Source organism: Patiria miniata, unplaced genomic scaffold, assembly GCF_015706575.1.
Source record: "Patiria miniata isolate m_02_andy unplaced genomic scaffold, ASM1570657v1 HiC_scaffold_4, whole genome shotgun sequence".
NCBI classification, from domain to species: domain Eukaryota; kingdom Metazoa; phylum Echinodermata; class Asteroidea; order Valvatida; family Asterinidae; genus Patiria; species Patiria miniata.
This window is the reverse complement of record NW_024037071.1, coordinates 6,490,767-6,510,578: the sequence shown is the minus strand read 5'-3', so window position 1 is coordinate 6,510,578 and position 19,812 is coordinate 6,490,767. Positions and strand designations below refer to the sequence as shown.

The following is a 19,812-nucleotide window of genomic DNA, read 5'->3' as shown; positions in this document are numbered from 1 at the left end:
GCCAGCATGGCTGTAAGCAGGACCCAGTAAGCCAGTTTGGTTTTCCAACTGCACATGTGCACAACAAAATATTCCATCGTCTTTTTGATTGCATGAAAATAATTGAACAATGTACATGTAGATTCAGTTACCACATCCCCCATAGACCAACATATCTTTATCTTCCGTGTTTATTCCAAAGTAAAAACGCTTGTGTGCTTAGCACACTTATTAGCCGAGTACCAGTCTCAAGTAGTATGCATCACTTGTAATTTTGGCTGGTAGCCTGTGTTCCTTGGCAAACTGCTTCACTGCTGAGCAGATTTCTGATTAGCAGCTGCCTGAAATTGACTCCTGGTCCTCCTTGGTTTTCAGAGAGAAAAATCTGTTTATTTTTGTAGCTAAGCCAAACATGACATGTGCCTTTGCAATGACAAACATACATGTATCTCATCTATCTAAATCATCACTCGTCCTGTCATAACAATCGTGTTAACAGGACTGCTTGTTTAGATACAACTACCCTCATCAGGCAAAAGCTATCACAGCTGCTAGAGAAACTACCCCCCCCCCACTTTACCACCTTCTTAAAGATGTCCATGCTATTTTTGAGCTTCACCCCCCAAAAATGTTGTTTTCAATGGCTATTTTCTTAGTGATACAAAAGTCATTCATTTTGAATGAGAACTACCGGTATCTTAGTTTAGTTTAGAGTAATCACTTTACCAACTGAATTATTTGGGCCCAACAATAATGTTGGGTAGACTGGTTCAGTGGTTCTCACCCCCATTACAATGGCAAAGGTACGGTAGGGACCAGGAACCAGTCTACCGGTACTCGTAAAGAGGATCCATTTGCACAAAAGAAGCAACCAAAATATCAAGGTTTTTTCAGAGGATCATAAACACCATAAATAAAACATACATTGATGGAGTTATTTTTTTGGGGGGGGGGGGTACGTGTAGTTTTTAAAATTTTGTGTGTAGTTAAATTAAATATTAAAGTTTTATTTAACAAAAAAAAATCCTTAGAGAAAAAAAATTGAATTTATGGAATAGCACGGAGAGTATCTTTAACTCATTTTGATACACATAGGGGTGTGGCTTACTCCGCAATGAATAAAAAACAGCCAAGTCATGTTTAGAGTATAGTGACCAGCCCATATCCAGAGACCAATTTGTGTAATTTCGCGCTGATATGCTGATATCCTTATGCAAATAAACAGAGGGGGATCTTGCAACGAACATGTAAGTTCTGACGTCCGTTGGCGATTAAGAAACACACAATGTCTGCTTGACATGGTGACTAAGCACGTTGTGCAATGGGAATCGAAAGTAGTGTTGTCTGTGGCTGTAATGAACGTGGTGACGGTGTTGCTTGGTTACTGTGCACACTAGGGAATCATTAATGGACTGATTAAATTAAGTGGGAATAAATCAGGAATCACGCTTGTCCTGATAACGACATTACATGTACATGTACACCAGGGCATTGAATGTGTACAAACCTCCCACACCTATTGACGATTGGAGGATCAAGTAGGGGGTTGAAGAAATCCTTCCTCTACCTTACCCTGCAAAGACACAACTTTCAGTACTTGTTTCAGTAGATGGATTGCATATATTTTTTATTGATTTGGCCTTATAAAATCAGTATAAGCTTTAGGGATAAGCATGAGTGCTCTCAACTACCAGTATATTTTGATAATCTTTTTTGCATCAATGTTGAGGGTATTGGCATATCCAGCAAAACATTTTAAAATGATGGTGCCAATGAAGTTTGTCCACTGTACCAGAAAATCTACACAACAAAAATAAATTGTTATTATATTTTGCTCACTGACTGGATTGACCATGGAAGAAGAAAAATCGAAAGCTTTAAAATGGCCTGATATTTTCACCTTGGCAAGGCCTTCTTCAGAGATCCTTGCTAAGGTAAATACCAGTGTTAGGCCATTTAAAGTTTTTGATTTTAATAAGTCTTTTTCAATGAGAACTTTGCAAAAGACAAAAACTGCTACAAACCTGTTTACTGACTTCATTGAGGCTGAAATGTACCAATTGAGCTGAAGCTCCAGATCGCTCCCCAAGATGTACTGTTCCCACACTCAAGGCAAAAGGTATGCTTTCCTTACCCATGATACTTTGATAAAATAATTTTGTTGAAACACCTTTTTTTTTTTTTCCTTTTTCAGGTTTGGTGGTTGGTGCACCTTGGAGCCTCCACCACAGATAGAGATAGCCAACTACCTCTGGCCAACAATAGGAAGGTAGGCAGATACAGTACCATGAAAAGTTTTTCAAACTTACATCTTCAGCTAAAACTTTGACTCGCAAATCATGTGCAAGTCTTTAGTTTCCAAACAATATGGAAATACTTTAAACTTTGGCCTGAATTAGTGGTGAATTCCAAATTAAATGTGCAGTAACTTGAGGCTTTCTTAGAGGTTTCCTTGAGGTTTTGCTGGAGGTTTCCTTGCAACGTTTTCTTCAAGTCAGGCACTGCCCCAATATGAACAGAGATGGAGGGCACGAGCTAAACCTAACCCTAACCCTAAAACAACACCAGTTGATAAAGACACCGTGATGGTGTTGCAAGCTCCTGATACGAGCTCTGTAACTAAAGTCTCAAAAAGGTATCTTTTATTTAATTGATATAATAATGGGACTGGAAACGAACTTTCATGCTCGTTTTCCTCAAGGTTTTCCTCAAGGTTTTATAGGGTACCTTAGGGTTCAACCCTAACTATCACTTGTGTAATCAATGCACTCTTCTTGTATGAGATGTGATGTTCTTGAAGCAGAACATCGAAAAGGGCCACAAAATCTCCCAAAGCCTAGGCTAGAAATATAACCCAGGTTTGATAAACCCCAACAATGACCAGTATTTGATCATAAAATCCTTCAGAAAACATTTTAATCATGATTTGAAATATGAAAAAAAAGGAATTGAGTTTTCACAATGACTAGGGTTTTCCAATTTTACCCAAGTAGAAAAAAAATCTTGATACATGAGAACAGCATTACTTTGGAGGGACAAAGCAATCTTTTTTTTCATTTTCAGAGAGCTCTTCCATTTGAAAATTAAAATGGTTGTTCACTCTCAGGAGGGAACCAAAGTGATTTGCCAGGCAATGTACCGTATGCGTACATGTAGATGTATTGAATTAGAGATGAATTTAAATTCAGGAATTAATCAATAACAACTTGGCAAAGGCTGATGAGTTTCTTTTGTATTCTAAGTCTGTTGTCTGGTTTTGCTGCAATTTGGAATAAAAAAAAATGTGCACATATACATTTTTTTGCTTTTGGGGCATTTGTTAACAACATGGTAAATATGGCAAATATTGTTTGTGGTACTCTTACGGTAAAGGTCCCATTTCTACTTTTTTTGGGAGGAAGTGATATTTTTGACAGAAAAAAGGGAAAAGAAATCTATTTCAAAAATTTATTCAGAATGGTAGAGTACATGTAGCTAGTTGTTGAATATCAATTAAATATTGATGTATTTGAGATTTCTGTTAGTCAAGGTTTGTTGGTGAAAATGGTGTGAAACGGCTCCCATTTGAAATGAAGAATCGATAGGCTCTTCAAATGTTCTTTTCACGTAGCTTCCAGCTGCACTTGTTCATCATGAGTGATGTCCTTAGCTCCTGAAAATAAATGCCATGAATCCATGATATGAGTACTATACATGCCTAGATGCTGAGTGGAGTGGCTTTTGCGATAAATCATTACAGGCTTCCTGTCACCTGTAGCGTCATCGTTTCCAGCGAGACGAGAGAAGAAGGGAGAGATTTAGCCTCCTGGCAAAGGCCGGCCAGCACGACCACCAGAGAACAAATACTCTTCATTAATTGACTCTGACAAACAAGCTGCTCCGTTCTGCGATCGTCCCATTAGAATAATCTCGCTTGGGCTTCTAGTTCAGACTCTTACAATAGGTTCTGATGCCAAGGTGTGGACCAAAAACAAATCATGAAGTGGTTGACGGATTCATGAGTATAATGTCATCAATCTAAAAATGTAAGCTTCCTGTCGCTTGTAATAGGGGAGAAAATTGATGTGTGGTTGCAGACAGAGATTGTGATTGTTGGGGGGGGGGAGCCCAATGCAGAGAGGAAAAATGAATGTGCAAAAAAAATGAATTTTAGAAATGTTGGCTTACTAGTAAATTCAAACAATTGACGAAACATCCAATTTCATGTATGTACATACATGTATAAATTTGTACATGTACTGTACATGAAGCAAGTTTTACACTCTGTAAAATCAATCCTGCTTGAGAATCAATTCCTCCTGCTTAAGACTCAACAATTGTTGAATATTTTTCATTTTAAGTCACCAAAGACATCGTTTCGTAACCAACAACTATTCCCAAAGGCAGTAAGTGTTATTGTATGCGGTTTCTCCTGCTTCGGAACTCAAGCGTGAACACATTTACATCGTGTACGTTGATCAATAAATGATGAGCAGAATCTGAATTGTGGATTCAATTATTTTTTTTCCTTTCGTACCTAAAGTGTAGTTCATTGTGTCTCTTAATACCGGAGTTGGCGGCAAAATTGCGTCATTAATTATTGATTGTCAGACAGATTGATGGAAAAGCATTTGATTCTTTTGTAAAAAATTGCCGCATATCCCTGAGGGGCTACAAAAATAGTGACAGTCTAGCTTTCATTTTATTCAGGTACAATAGGTTTTTTTTTTGGTCCCGCACATCCATGCTGAAAAGGTTTTAGGGTAAAGAGGTCTGTATCAAAGCGGATTTTGCAATGAATCTCAGATTCTTATCAATATTTTTGCTTGAGAGCCTCTCTGCTGTGACTCAAGTATGAAAGTGCTACTCTCTGGCTGACAGAAGAGTCTGAATGGGGCTTCAGATTGCCGGCAAATTGCAATTTCATACAATTCAGTGAATGTGAAACCAGTCGGTGATATAATGCTCGTGTTTTAATAAATGCTGTTCTTTGCTTGTAAGTTTTGAATTGAATTTTCAGTATTTCCTAATTGGAGTGAAATTACAAACAAATGTACACATGTGTGGTATGGAAGCTTTTTCTTTCTTTTTTTCTCCAAAAAAAAAAAATACAGAGGAGGGGGTCTGAACCACTTTGAAACTCATTTGTCACTGGTATTTTCGATGTTAACCTTTTCTTTAATTTGTATGTCATTAGTTCACATGATTTACAAAAACTTAAACTGTCTGCTAAACACCTTTATGCTTAATAAAGAACATGTCAGTTTATTATTCAAAGAGTATACACATGTACAACTACAAGAAGACATTGAACTTTCACCAACCCGCTTTGAAGTTGATTATTGAAGAGGAAGTACTGTCCTTTCCAACTTTCCACGTCATTTGCAAAACACACGCCATAAAATTAATCCTGGTATGGAATTAAAATTTGGCAATTGGGGAATGTTCTAAAATGCCTTGCATTTATTATGCATGGCGGCCATTAACGCTGCCATTTCCGTCTTGTAATGGAACCACTTCTACACTTCAATGTCCCGGACCAGTTGATCAGTTGACACCCCCCCCCCCCCCCCCTATACCTGATGTCACTCTAGAGTGTAGTTCGGTGGCCTCATGGTGCCGGATTAATGTCTTCCTTGTGATGAATTAGTTGACACAGATGAGTTGCTCTAGAGTATTTCATGCAGTGACTGGTGTTTTCTGTGGGCGAGTAAATTTTGTACACAACTGTCAGGGGAACTTGGTTTTGCAATATTCCTATATTCTGGTCTTGTTTTACAAAAAGTGTTGATTAAAGGGCATCAGTAATGCATACATGTACCGTACTTCCCAAGAAAAAAAATAGGTGTTTTAGGAATTTGAACTTCAATAATTTCAGCTGACCTTACAATATGAAGTTCACTGGAAAAATGAAAGTTACCGGTAGTGATGACATATTGTACACCCTTAATGTGTCTTTGTCTTTGTTTATGTCAGGGTTCCTGACAGTTCCTGCAGGACGGAGCTAGTTGAAGCCTACTGTGCTTATCACTACAACACCAGCGGGGGATGTATACCACCAGCATTCATAGACAAACCTGAAGTAAGTATGATAACCCAGACTGATCGACATCAGTTGACTGACTGCATGAATGGTAGATGACGTTTTGTGACCACTTTCTAAAACGCCAGTGGGAGGGGCACACTGTGTGCGTGGGCGTAATGGCACTAAGTATGCATGACTAATAATTCTGAATCTCCAGAAAGTGTTAACGTCTTTGCTTGAGTTTCAGGCACGGTCGGAATGTACCTCCATCACCATGTTCTCAGTGATCTTTCTTCAACTTTCCCATTTAACCGTTGAGGGTTACTTGTGCACAGATTACATGACTGCTGGCATATCGGATGAGGAGGGGGGGGGAACACTTTTTCCAACCAACTGTCCTCAGTAGGGCGAAACGCTTCACTTATGGCATGATGTAAATGTGTTGCAGTGCACACCACACGGTACCATACAGATCGCGATCCGTGCATAAGATGTTAGAAGAATGGATATGTAAAGTCATCCTTTAGTGGTCCTCTTCTTTTTTTTACAAAATTTATGCTAGATTAACTTGAAGCTACAGGGATGATGCTAAGATGGAAAAAGAGGTCTAGAATTGAAAAAATATATATATCAATCACGAGACAAATTTCCCTGAAAAACCAGTAAATGAAATTGAATTGAATTGAATTAAAATTGTATATGTAATCATGGCGTCACACTTGTATAACAGTGGAGTCAGGGTTAATATTTACACCAAGTTTCAAGTTTGAAATCAGAGGGTGAACTGTCTGCACCTTTGCTGAAAATGCTTTCAAGGAATTGTTCTTCCCGCTTTATACTCATGAATATTAATTGATAAATTGTTCTCAAAAGCAAGCCTGTCAACCAACTTTGTTGCTGCCTTTGTGTAGGCCTATATATGGCAGATGCTGCACATGGCTACTCAAAATCAGAATCAGTATCATTAGACTTCAATATGGAGTTTGACAGAGCCTCTTAGAACGTCCTTGGAGTTTATGCAACATCATTTATCTAAAAATATATGTTTTTATTGGGTTTTTTGTCTTTGCACGGGAATAATTAAATTCTGCAAAATATTTATTTTCTGCATTAAGATAGAGGAAAAGTGGTGAGGTACAATTGCAGTCAGCTATGGCCAAAAACAAATAAAAAATGGACTAGTACAATGATATTATTATTGAATGCTTCGTGTGATATCTTAAAAAAAAAATTAAAAATAGCCTTCTGAGGTAGTCATTTGAAAGAAAAAGTGTGAATAATTATTATCCAGAAGTACGAAAAATAAAGACGAAGAACAAAGACGAAACCAGTTACAAGTAGTACAGTATTCACCACGTGCATTTTGGCTTGTAACCCATTCTTACTGAGCTACATTTTCCTGTGCTTAATAGATGTCTGTTCTTTGCAGCTCCTGGGGCCACTGTCATGGTGCTGCCCTCCACAGAAATTTGCTATTAAGTGTAGTAAATATTTACTTAGCAAAAACAGCTTACTGTTTAAAATTTCATGAGACAGGATACTGATTGTGTTTGGTTCTCAGCCAACTCGCGCTCAGCACATAAATTTAAGCATTATTTTCTGCTTAGCAGGTTTCTTGTTGTGGTTTTACACTTGTAGTACCCAAAACAATACAGTGTGTACAAACACATAAAATAATTGGCTGGGAATTTAGATTCTGGGGAAAAAAGGGACAGGCGGCAGCCTTTGTAGGGTGTAAGCAGAAGATTTAAATGTTTAAAGCTGCGTTTACCAAATGACATGCAGCTTCCCATCCAACAAATATCACATCCATAATGTGGAACACACTGACATCTACAGAGTTACATTGATCAACAGACTAACAATTTGGGTCAGCAGTATGGTAAAGACATCATTACTTGCAAGGCCCTGAAAGTGACGTTATCGTTTGCAGATTGTAGTCCACATTTGTAAGCATGCTAGATGCTACTGGTAGATCAATTCGTTGAAGTGTACAATGTGATTGCAGATTTAATGACAAACTCCTGAAACTGATAACTGATAACAGTCTTGTTGGACTGGGTGACCTTTCTGAACAAGGAAAGTCAAAGCAAAATGCCAGACAGATAGGCCAGGTTCTGTGGGAATGTTATACAAATCCCCCCTCCCCCTCAAAAAGAAACAAAATTCAACGGTCTTTATTCATTTGGGATTACCATCATGCATGTAGATGTTGTAAGTACATGGCTCAACCTTGGTAAATGCTCGTGGATTGCCGAGCATGTTGTTTTTGCTGTGGCACAGAGGTGAATGCGACAAAACAAACACTCAATAGTTTGTTGGCTTTGAGACCAGAAAGTCATCATCGCCAGCGATGACACACAGGTACAGCAGAAAAATACAGGAGAGAGAGAAAGAAAGAAGAAGTAAGAAGAAGAAAAAAGTGAAAATGTTGAGGTCCCGTGGCTTCTTCAAGCAGAGTAAGCCTGGATACGACAAGCCTGATTGCAGAAGCAAAAAGCAGGCAAATGAAAAACTGGAGGAATAGAAAGGAAATAAACTCACTGTACCATATTTTATTTGATTATTGACAAAGTTTGAAGTTTGAAATAAATACTGAAATTTAGAGGCAAATAGCACAAGATCTCTTAAAAAAAAATTATTCCAAGTTATTTGAGTAACAATGTTTTTTTAATACATATTAATTTGCAGAACCCTAATGAATGTTTTTTTATGTTTGATTTTACCCTGGATAAATAAAGGAATAAATAAATAAATCTCTGTACTTGATTATGAGCCATTCATTTCATTCAAAGGAATTTCATGGTTTCATATTTGTTTTCATTGTTTGCCCTGGGGTGTACATGTACCGGTAAGTTGACAAAAGGAGCAGAATCACTTGGGTTTAGAGAGGGAAGATTTGATACGCAGAAGATGTCTGTCTGAGATAGGATCTACCGTTAAGACTGACAAGTTTCCGGAGAGTTTTCTGTCCCTAGCCAGTTTGGCTTACCAGACCAGTGTTTATCTCTAGTTTCTTTGATGTAAAACAACTGAAAATATTGCTGTTCCCCTTGGATGGAATGCCAGTCCTATGTTACTGCCTAGCTAATGTCAGTATATCCGTTTGAACTTCTGGATGAAGGGAGGCAAGTGGGTTTAAGCGGCTAATGTCCTGGACATAACATGTCAAGCAAATTCCCAACGCATCAGAAAATGAGCATACAAAAACAAGAGAACCAAGTGTTGAGTAAAAGATATTATGATCTATGGATGAATAATTTGATATTCTTCTACGGTACATGTATGTACATTGTAAACATGTTACAAAAATTAGGAAATTCAAGAAATGATCAAAAAGTGATGATTTTTTTAATACATGAAATAAGCAGGGCTGTATTATGTACATGTACATCTACATGTGTACGCACAATATTGAGAGCACTCATTTACATGTATAGTGCTACAGTTGAGATAACAGAGGTGAAAGAGAAATATGTAAAAATCAAAAGAAAAATTGCATTTCTTCAATACCAGGTGAAATTAAAAACCAATCAAAGGCTATATGCAGAGGAACACCTTTTTTTTCTCTCAGTTTTGTGACATATTTTTAGATTGGCATTTTGTACTGAAATTAATATCAGCGTTATAGCCTGCCCTTGCTGTGGCAAGTTATTGGTTCTGCTTGAAATCACCGTCGGACATCTGTTAATTGCATCTGAAATGGTTGGGTACAAGCAACGTACATGTAATATCACATTCAAACTTAAAGGTATCCCCGTTAGTAACTATCAACAAACTGGCATGCGAAGAAACAATTTCTGGTATGTCAAAATCAGGCACATTGATTATAGTTTTTCTTGAACTCCCCCCCCCCCCCATAAAACAATCCACCAATTTGCGTAGTCGTAGTGCACGATATCAGTCAGATTTAAACCCAGTCAGTCAGTAATCGGTCAGTGACTCAGTCAGTGACTCGGTCAGAAAACAACGAGCTGACACTTTGGCTCCATACAAAAATGTTTTATTGCTTCATATCGAGGCTTTAAAAATGTTTAATCAAATTTTGTTTTTTTAATTTCCTATCAAGAATGGGCGGTTTTTGAAACCAGGCGACATGCCGTTTAGCATGAGGGCCATTCCCAAGACGGGCATACGTCCAGACTTGAGTGAGCACGAGAAAGGTGAGTTACAGCATAGTGAAGTGTCCGTGATATTTTTGAGTTTCAATTCCTTTTTTGAAATTGCTGTTTTTCTAGCATTGCAAAAGTAATTAAATTTTTAATGAGACATCAAACGAAATAATTGGCCTGCATATAGTCATGCAATAATTACTTCACACATTTCAAAATATTTGCATCCAGACAATAATTCAGTTCTCTTATGGTAGACTGGTTTCAGCCCCCGCTAACTATAGATAATGCAGGGCATGCGAACCAATCTACTATTAGGACAAAAAGCCACCTACGGTAATATTAAAGCAAGGATCTGGCAAGGTTTGGACAGATTTAAGTTTTTAATTCCTTCGGAATTCCCCTGAAATTAATTAATATAATCCCCACCCAAAACTGTGAATATTTTTTTTTAATTACATACATTGTAGTTCCGAAATATGAAACAACCATTCGTTAATGTAAAAAAGCAGTAATGGCAGACAGAAAACCGAAAGCGATCCAGATAAAGAGCAAACCTCTTACATAGGGAAAATTCTTAGTGAAAAGATTATGAAGGCACTTTGAAAAATGTTCAATGCCAAAAAACCCCAAAATCTTGAAGTAATCAGTTCTGGTGACCACCCTTTACAATGTGTATGTACAAATGTATAATCACCACTGGGCATGTTGCAAGTTTCAATTTTTTGAAAGAGATTTTTTTTTCTGTGGAAACAAGGAAATAACAAATTGACATGTAACTGAATGATACACATGTGCAGTGTGCATTGGGTACATTGTATCAACAATCTTTATGTGCATTCCACAGAAGGTACCCACGTTTATAACAAACAACCTCACATGCAATGACAGTTTAAACTGCAATCATCTTTTAAATGTCAAGTTGGCGTCGCCTATCCCCCCAAATGTTCTGAATATTTCACCATTGTCAATACTCGTGATACTGTTGTGCGTGGGTTTTAGGTTTGTTTTTGCCCACAATGATTCGTTCAGTCTTGTGTCTCAGCAAAGCCTTTGATCCCAGTCTAGTTATCACTTTAATCTGTTGAAGCGTTCACAGAATCCTTTTTGGAATCCTGTCCGGCGGCAAGTCTTCATACCCCAGGGTATACTGTACTCATGTTAACACCGTTCTCAGACTTGTTACAAAAAACAAAATTATTACAAAGATGTATTTAGGTCAGTGTTTGAAAAAGTTACTGGACGTTAGGAGCAACTTTGCCAAAAGATTTGAATGTTGGAGTCATTTAGAATGACTCAAGAGTCAAGTCAAAATAACATTGATAGCAACAGTTCATTTGTCTGTAACCAAAATCGATTTGGGTCGACCTGTGTCCCGCCTGGTACTTGCTGATTCTGTGCGATTCTGCTACGCAAGTCTGAAACCAGTTTAAAATAGTAATAATGGACGGCAGTCTAGATCTTCTTTAGATACATGACAAGAAAACCTGACGATCCGGACCCTTTAAGGAACCTGATGTCATCGCTAAGTGCACCGCACTCCGGTGCCCGTCTAGTCAGATACTCATCTAGGAGCCAGACTACTGTGAATTTTACATTTTTGTTTTACCCTGCCGTGCCATCATGACTAAAGTATCCCCTAGACATGAACTGCAGATTTGACAAGATGATACAAAAAGGAAACACATACATGTACTATCCAAAGTAAATGTTCTTGTCTTTCCTGCTTTAGATTTTACTGTAAAGTAAAGAAAATGCATATAAATACTTTCCACAGTAAATATTTTATTTCTCTTTTGCATCTTCATTGTACAAGAATGCATGTGACAGTATTGATGTGAATAATGTCAATACTTTCCAAAATATATTTGGGTTTTTTTGGTGCATCTTTTACTTTAAAAAACGCAATGCATTTGTGTACAAGTGAAAGTTACCAAAGTAAATATTCTATTCTCCCTTTTGCTTTCTTATTTACATGTACTATAAGAAATAAATACATGTATAAACACTTTCTACAGAAAATATTCCATGTCTCTTTTATTCTGTTTTCCTGAAACTTGTCACGTGCTGCACAGAGTCCTCTACAAGGATCACTTCCTGCAAGGAAATGAATCATTCTCTACTGCAAATTTTAAAACAAGAGGAGCCGGACTTAACTAAAACCAAAAAAATTAACCTTTGCTACAAAAACTACCGGTAGGACTCTCCTTTTAGGAATTCATGTGAGAATTCATGTGAGAATGCATGTAAATAGAAACAGGAAAAGTTCTGTTTCATGACCGCAATGAAAATGTTAGGCCATTGGGCAAATAAGATATTCTTGTTGTCTTCTCTTATCCGTATAAGGTACATTTATTATTTTTTATTATTGGTTGATTAAAAATAACTCCAGTTTCTTGACAAAATATCCAAATTGGACATGATTTATAATTAAAATAGGCGTTAAAATTACCAGTAATGTTATTTACAGGTGTAATAGAGGAATGTCAACAGGTATTACATAAGAGATTTAAAATACTAAACAAAACCAGCAGAAAATTACAGCACCAAATATCTCCAAATGGTGAAATCAATAAAGTACAGGAAAAGAGGTAGGAAAAAAGCAACACATACATTTGTAAAACTTATAAATTGAAACACAAAAACCACTGCAATTGAATATATTGATAAAGTAGGAGAGAGTGGGTTGAGAAAATAACTAACTAAAACAGACAAGTTACAATGTACAACACTTAACCAATGAAAAATAAATAAGGTCAATATAGCATGGGTTGTACTGTTGTTATTTCCAAGGGCTTGTTCCCTGGAGTACTCTTCAAGTTTTTTCCCTTTTACTGCACCTTGATCGTGCTAACCCTTATTTTGTAACTTATCACATAATTCACAGTTCAAGCAAATTATCAACAGATTTCTTCTCCTGCTTTGACAAGCTTCTTTAATTTTGTTTGTAGTCACTACCTTGAGTGAGCCTAGGTCTTAAAAATATTACCATGACAACGAAGCAGAGAGACAGACAATGGCATTTTTACTCAGATCTTTATTTGACAATTTGTCTCCATTTCATAGTCATATAAAAACTCATTACCAATTTGCCCACATCCAGACATCGTTAGCTAAATGGACTTCCCATTATGGGCTATTTTCTTTCTTTTTTACTCCCTGTACATTTACCCAAACCGTAATGTTTTGCAAATAAAAAGCATGCATAATAAAGTTGGCAACGACAATATGCAATAATTTGGGAACCGTCACTTTTTCCCCTTGTCTCATGCACAAAACATTTATCAGCACAGTTTCTCTTTGGAGTTTTACTTTGTTCTTATTTGGTCCCTCGTTTTGGCTGAGTGCCACAATAAGAAGAAACACGTGGGTTAAGCATATCCTGTGTTTATATTGCCTGAAGTTTTTTTTCAACAAAGCTTGCACATGTTAAAGTTTAAATATTTGCCTGAAAATTTCACAATTAAAAAGTCCACAAATATATCATCCAGTGTGGATTTGGGGTTTTTCGTTTGTGTGCTATCAATTATAACGACATCTGTTTACACACAGTAAATTCAACTTTTATGTATCTTTTTCCAATGTTGTCCCTCCAGTATATGATTGGGGCCCAGCACGTTCCGTTTGTACAGCGTGGTATTGGTGTACTGTACGTACGTGTCTGTGAATTCTGCCACATGTTTGGCAAACGCTCCAATTTGTGATGTCATTTTTGTCCATCATCATTTTTCCTCGCTCCTTTCTGTTTCATTATTCGCTCTAGATATCTTTGGTTTTTTCCTTCTTTTCCTGCTTCATAAGAATCTCATGCCTGTTGCTCACTCTTTGAAGACATACAATTTATTCTCTTCAAGTTGATGGTAAAAATGAGTTGAAAACAATCATTATTGGCATTTTGGAGTTAAAATTAACAAACATACGGGTAAAATCATTTGATTTGGTAGAATTTTGTGCTTCCCCTGCTGAATTTTAATTAACACTCAAAAGTAGTGTCCGCACTGGACTTATTTGGGGGCATTCTACAAAGACATCAATTTTTCAAATTTCAATGGCTAAATTTTACCAATGATTGCTCATTGACTTTTGACTTTAATTTGTTTTTACCGAGGCCAGACTTTTACACTGCACTAAATATGGGAAAAGTAATCTGTGATTTTGACCAAAACGTCCAATGGGAATAAGGACAGAGCATTGTGGGTTATTCTGCTTCTCACAGGTTTTGAGTCTCACTCTGGGGTGTGTTTTAGTATGTGTCCCTAGGCAAGGCAATTTGTTGCAATTTAATTCTCTCAAACTTTGAAAAAATGGTGCCACAGATGGTTAAATGTGTTTGAATTCAATTATGCAGAAGAAGCAACATTAAGCTTCAGTTATTATTCCCCAGGGAGCTGAGTTGGGGCCTTGGGAACGTTTTATTGGCTTGATGAGCAGAGGTAACGAAGATTTAGTGCCTCATACACAAATGTTTGCTTTTCAAATACAATATCATGACTGGAAACCCAAGGCCATGGCAGAACTCCACTCTGGGGTCTTCTTTAAAAAAAAAAATCATTTGAAATTGAGATCCATTAGATTAACCCTGCTGAGTTTATATTACAGCAGTGTCAATATTTGTGCTGCAGTGCTGGGCTGAGGAAAATCCAGCTTCTGATTGGTTGACCAAGTTTGCTCAAAACATTTACCCAAGGAAACTGGCTGTAGGCTACTCAATATGCACATCTTTATGGGAGATTTGATTCCAGATGAGCCCTACTTTCAATTATAATGACTGCATGATGTGTACAATCCGGTCAGCAGGCTGAAAGGTGGCCAGGGTTTTTATGGGAATTATTCATGATGTCTCTTGAGGTAGTTGTTTGCAATGTGCATGTCACCAGTCTTTTTATATTGAACATAAAAAAGGAACATAAAATGCTAAAATGCGAAGTATCACCTACATGTACATGTACCCTGATATCAATATCCCACAGTATCCAAATTTGTTCAGAGTTTGTCGATCAGTATTGTGGCAAAGGAAATATTTGTTAAAGCTGTTGGGTTAGTTCTGTTGGATTGGGCAGGTTTTGTTACTTACATTGACAACTTGGCAGTGTTCAAATCTTATTTTGATAACCCGACTGTGCCGATTATGGCTTCCAAAGGCTTCACATTTCATTTTGTTGTTGTATTTTGTTTGAAAATACCCCAAAGTATTATAAATATTCAAATCAACAATAAAAAGCTGTGTTCCCCCATCAAAAAGGTTGTCTGTATATGTCTGCAAATATGTTTTTTGGGTAATAAAATATTAAAAACTACAACCAGCCCCCCCCCCCCCTCACCACCACCCCAATTTTGGGCAGGTACATGTACTATCCGGAACCCAGATATCAGTTCCTGTAGTTGTTCCCTTTGTAGACAAGTATTCTTATTTTTTACTGATTTCAGGATCCTGCTTTAATGACATTAAGATCAGGGGCGGACCTAGATCTGAGGAAATGTGGGGGAGGGTTGAGTCTAAAGGGTGCTAATAGTACGCCTGCTAGGGGGATCAGGGGCATGCCCCCTGGAAAGGTTTGAAATCTACCATGATTTCTCCTGCATTCTAAGGCACTTCAACAAAATTCAGAAACTTTTGCATTCCGTTTATTATTTTTTGGCCCCATTTAACTAGTTTCATAACATTATTCAGTTGCTGAACGGTGGGTCGCATCACCCCCTCCCCCCCCAAATAGATCAACTACTGAAGATTTTAAACAAATGGAATTTCTGACAGCTTTCTGACTCAATACTTTAATAATTGAGAAACTTGTTTTCCCAAGAACACAATGCATACCGCACTATCGCCAACTGGTACATGTACATGTGCATGAACAAAAGTAGGCCTAGTAGTGAGTTTCATCCACTGAATGTGATTTTTACAAGCAAAGTTGCCTAGCATTTTTAACCCATCCACTAAATAAGGGCGGAAACATAAATTCCTGTGACCTGTAATTTCATATCGACGTTTCCTCTCACAATACTCGACTTACATGTATTCAGGGGAATAGTAAAACATGAGTTTTATTCATTACTGTGTACATGTAAGTGTTCAGGTTGTCAGTGTTATGTATTTTTTATTAGATCTCTTGAATGATACTGTATTGTTGTATAATGTAGGGATTAACTATGGCTTTTTTAGGTGGTACAAAAACTATTATGGAATGAAAGAGAAGTATACTTTTACATGTATACATGTATTTATTTCTTGCTTTGTTTTTCTTACAGTATTGTCTGATCCTAAAGTTAGTCTGGTTCCGGCCAAGCTCGGGTTTCTTATTCTGGCTCACAACAATCCGGATGCAGTGGTGAGTTGTCGATAATGTTATATCACTTTGCTTACATTGGAAAAAAATTTAGCAAGAAGGGGTGTTAAATAATCCACCTTTTCAGTTGGTGATGGAAGGTGGAAGGGGTTTTGTTGCCATCGTTGTAATCAAGTCCTTTTCCAAGTCCGACGACAATGTGTAAGTAAGTATAGTAGGAATGAAAGCTGAGAAACTAGACAGAGTAGTTAGAGTATTTTGGCCTACATGTACCCCACTGGTACCGTATGAGTATGGGTAGAATCTGAGTATTTGGGAAAAAATGTGTGTTGAAAATGTCCAAGAATTGCAATAGGACTAGAACTCAGGCTTTAGTCCTTTTGCAAGTATTTCATTGTGTCCGTACAACAAGGTCGTACATGTATCTCCTAAAATGGGCCGTATGTGAAACGCGAGTTTCAGAATGTCAAAAGTCACATCTCACTTAAAAAAACACGGATGTACACTGTACACACAAAGTCAGTGGACGTCGAGATACGACCTTGTTGCACGGAGCGTATTCGTGCGAGATACGACTTTGTTGCAGAATGGAGTTATGTTGTTGCACTGATGCGCCGATTTGTTCATTTTCATGAATATGTGTCAGCTCTCTGTCCAAACACTCATGTACTGCTACTTTTTCAAAGTACTCAATCAGCACAGTCTTGATAAGCCAGATATATGAGGATAGGGATTGGATGTTGGTGAGCTATGTAGAAGGAAGGGTAGGGGCACGTCTTGAGTGGAAGGAAAGCGGGGGAGGGGGAAATTCAAGTTCATTTTTCCAGAAAGGAGAAACCTGGGATTAACACTTGAAAACAAACTCAACAGTGAATTCTTGATTCTTTACACCATGACTCACAGGGCAAGAACGTTTTCTCACACCGTATTCTTATTGAAGTAGATATTGGCAAGTCAAGTAGTATCAGTGTCTGAATTTCTTTCAAACGTATGATTTTGTCCTGGTTGCCTGAAACGGAACTTGGCTTTCTGGAGATAACCTTGGAAAGACAAGGCGCGATGTTTTTTCCCCTGTTTTCCCCTTCTTTCTTTTTAAAAGTTCCGCACTGCTATGAATGAATTAAATGCACATTTCCTTTATGAAGCCTAAAGTACATGCGACAGCAGGATGTACTGGTCTGGCCACTAGCGATACAGCATTGCTCTGCATCATTAAAAATGGATTAGAGCGCGGTTTGGCACACAGACTGGAGTCCTCTGAGGGATGTGGACTCGGCGGGAAATTAAATTGATCAGGGTTGATGTGATTGTTGAAACTGGGAGCTTGGGGTCTACAACGTATTTTATGGAAACGGAGTGGGCGCTTGCCTTGGCCAAACGGTTTTGCAACAAAATTGAAACCGATAAGGCTTGGGGGGCTTTATGCAAATGTTATCGAGAATCGTTCCTCTCCATCTCAAACTCATTTAGGGGGAAATAATCTAGACTGCTCTGAAACTGCGTAGAATAAGTGTGTGTGGCTGTGTGGATTAAGAAAAAAATGAATTCTCGTCATGAAAATGGTTATCTTGTGCAAAGGGAATACCATTTTGTGTGCGTATTTCAATTGCAAGCACTGCAAAACTTCCCTCAATGCGACAACCTCAAAATAACAGCCACAAATCCCCTCACTGCGATAACCTCTCAAGTATGCACTGTCCTGTGAAATGTTCCCATTAAAAGCAATTTCCTGTATCTTTTCAATCAGCTTCTGCTAATAGCCTTGAAGTATGCACCCGCCATAACAACTTCAATTTACTCAACAAGGGAAAGTAGTTAATATGAAAAAAAGGATTTGGGAAAAAGATTAGACTTGTCGTCATCTTCTTCATCTTGGTTTTAATTTTTCATGAAAGAAAAAAAATCTGTCATCTTAGATTTATCGGTATTCTTAAAGAAGACAGGCTGTCATATAACTCGGGACAATCTTGGATACTCCCCCACACAAGAAAAAGAATATTCAGTTAGCTACCAGTATCTCCCAAACTAATCAAAATTTGCTTCCAATTGGGGATAAAATTGACTTTCATTTAAGGTGGAAATCTTTCATCCTCGCCTGGGCCAATATGTGGATTGGGTTTTCAGTCCCTGCCTGATTCCGATGGTTTTCCCCAGAATATTCTTCTGGGCTTTTCCTCCCACCTCTAAAACTGTAACTTCTTCTCACTGTCTTCTCTCCATTTATCCATCCTGTTATTGGCGCTTGCGCTGTTGGATGTGGCTGAAATAAAATAAAATAAAATAAATCTTGTTCTTCATATTTTCAGAGTGAAAATTGTTTAGTAACGTCAGTGAGAAAGATGAATATATGCGATAAAGATGAACTGTAATATTACTGGGGACATTATCCTTGGAAAACCCCCCCTCCCCCCCTTCAAGGTTATCAAAATTGGCTACAGATGGGGGATGAAATTTACTGCAGGTGGACGAGTAGAGGACTCCGGAACTCTGTGACATGTTTTTGCTTGTCAAGTCAGAATGGTTTGGGATGTCACTTAGATTTGATGTTTTTGGTGTCTGTTCTTAAAGTCTGTTTTATGTTGGGGATAAAATGTTCTTAATGTGAACCATTCCTGTGATGGTCGGCAGATGAGGGGAAATGTTTTCCTGTGAAAGTTTTGGCAGAAGTCAAACCTGTCTATTGAGGAGACTAGAATTTCTCAAACTGGTATCACTAACGATCAGAGCATATCGACCAAATCAGTGACACATGGTGTTTGTTTTTTTCAGACCCAGTTTTATTTTAAAGATGGTCATTTTTACAGAATTCTTCCTACATGTAGTTGTCCGTGGAGAGCATTGTTCATTTAGCTGTAACAAAAAGTTCAGTTTTTGACACAGTGATATTTTTAATGAAAGGCCCCAGTTTAATTGCAGTCAATCAATACACTGACAAAGTGCACAGTCACCTACTCCCAGGTCAGGCTGACTTCCTGGACAATAGTTCAAAACAGCATAATCCACATACATGTTCACAAGTGCTCATCAATGTTAAATCCAAAAGGATCGTGTATTTCCACAGATAAGTAACTGAAAATGGTCTTATTGTCACCACACTACTGACCAGCAGTGAAAATAACAGTTGTCATTATTTATGCTTCCCAGAGGATATTGAACTGATCAGAACAATTCAGTTCCACCATATTGAATCACTGCGGTCACATGGGCACCTGCATTGTGCATGAATCGGTAACCATGGTAACCAATCGGTAACCATGACCTCTTTGTGACATTACCATTTGGCAGTGTATTTCACCGTTGTAAAAACCAAAGTACCAATCCAAAGCAATTGTCACTCATCCTTTGAATTCCTTCTATGAGAAACATGTTTCAAAAACATTTGTCATATCAGTCGGGTTTCATCTCATTGATATTTTTCCTTAAATTGTTGCAA

General features: G+C 37.7%; 1 protein-coding gene across 1 annotated transcript in view; it reads left to right on the top strand.

Annotated features, from left to right (window-relative positions):
• The window catches only part of LOC119739847, a 64,896-nt gene that overhangs the window by 18,652 nt on the left and 26,432 nt on the right, over positions 1–19,812 (top strand). The window contains exons 2-5 of the mRNA XM_038214952.1: positions 2,174–2,248; positions 5,935–6,040; positions 10,053–10,146; positions 16,342–16,421. Coding sequence (XP_038070880.1) covers positions 2,174–2,248; positions 5,935–6,040; positions 10,053–10,146; positions 16,342–16,421 — 355 coding nt within the window. The remainder of the gene's footprint in view (positions 1–2,173; positions 2,249–5,934; positions 6,041–10,052; positions 10,147–16,341; positions 16,422–19,812) is intronic.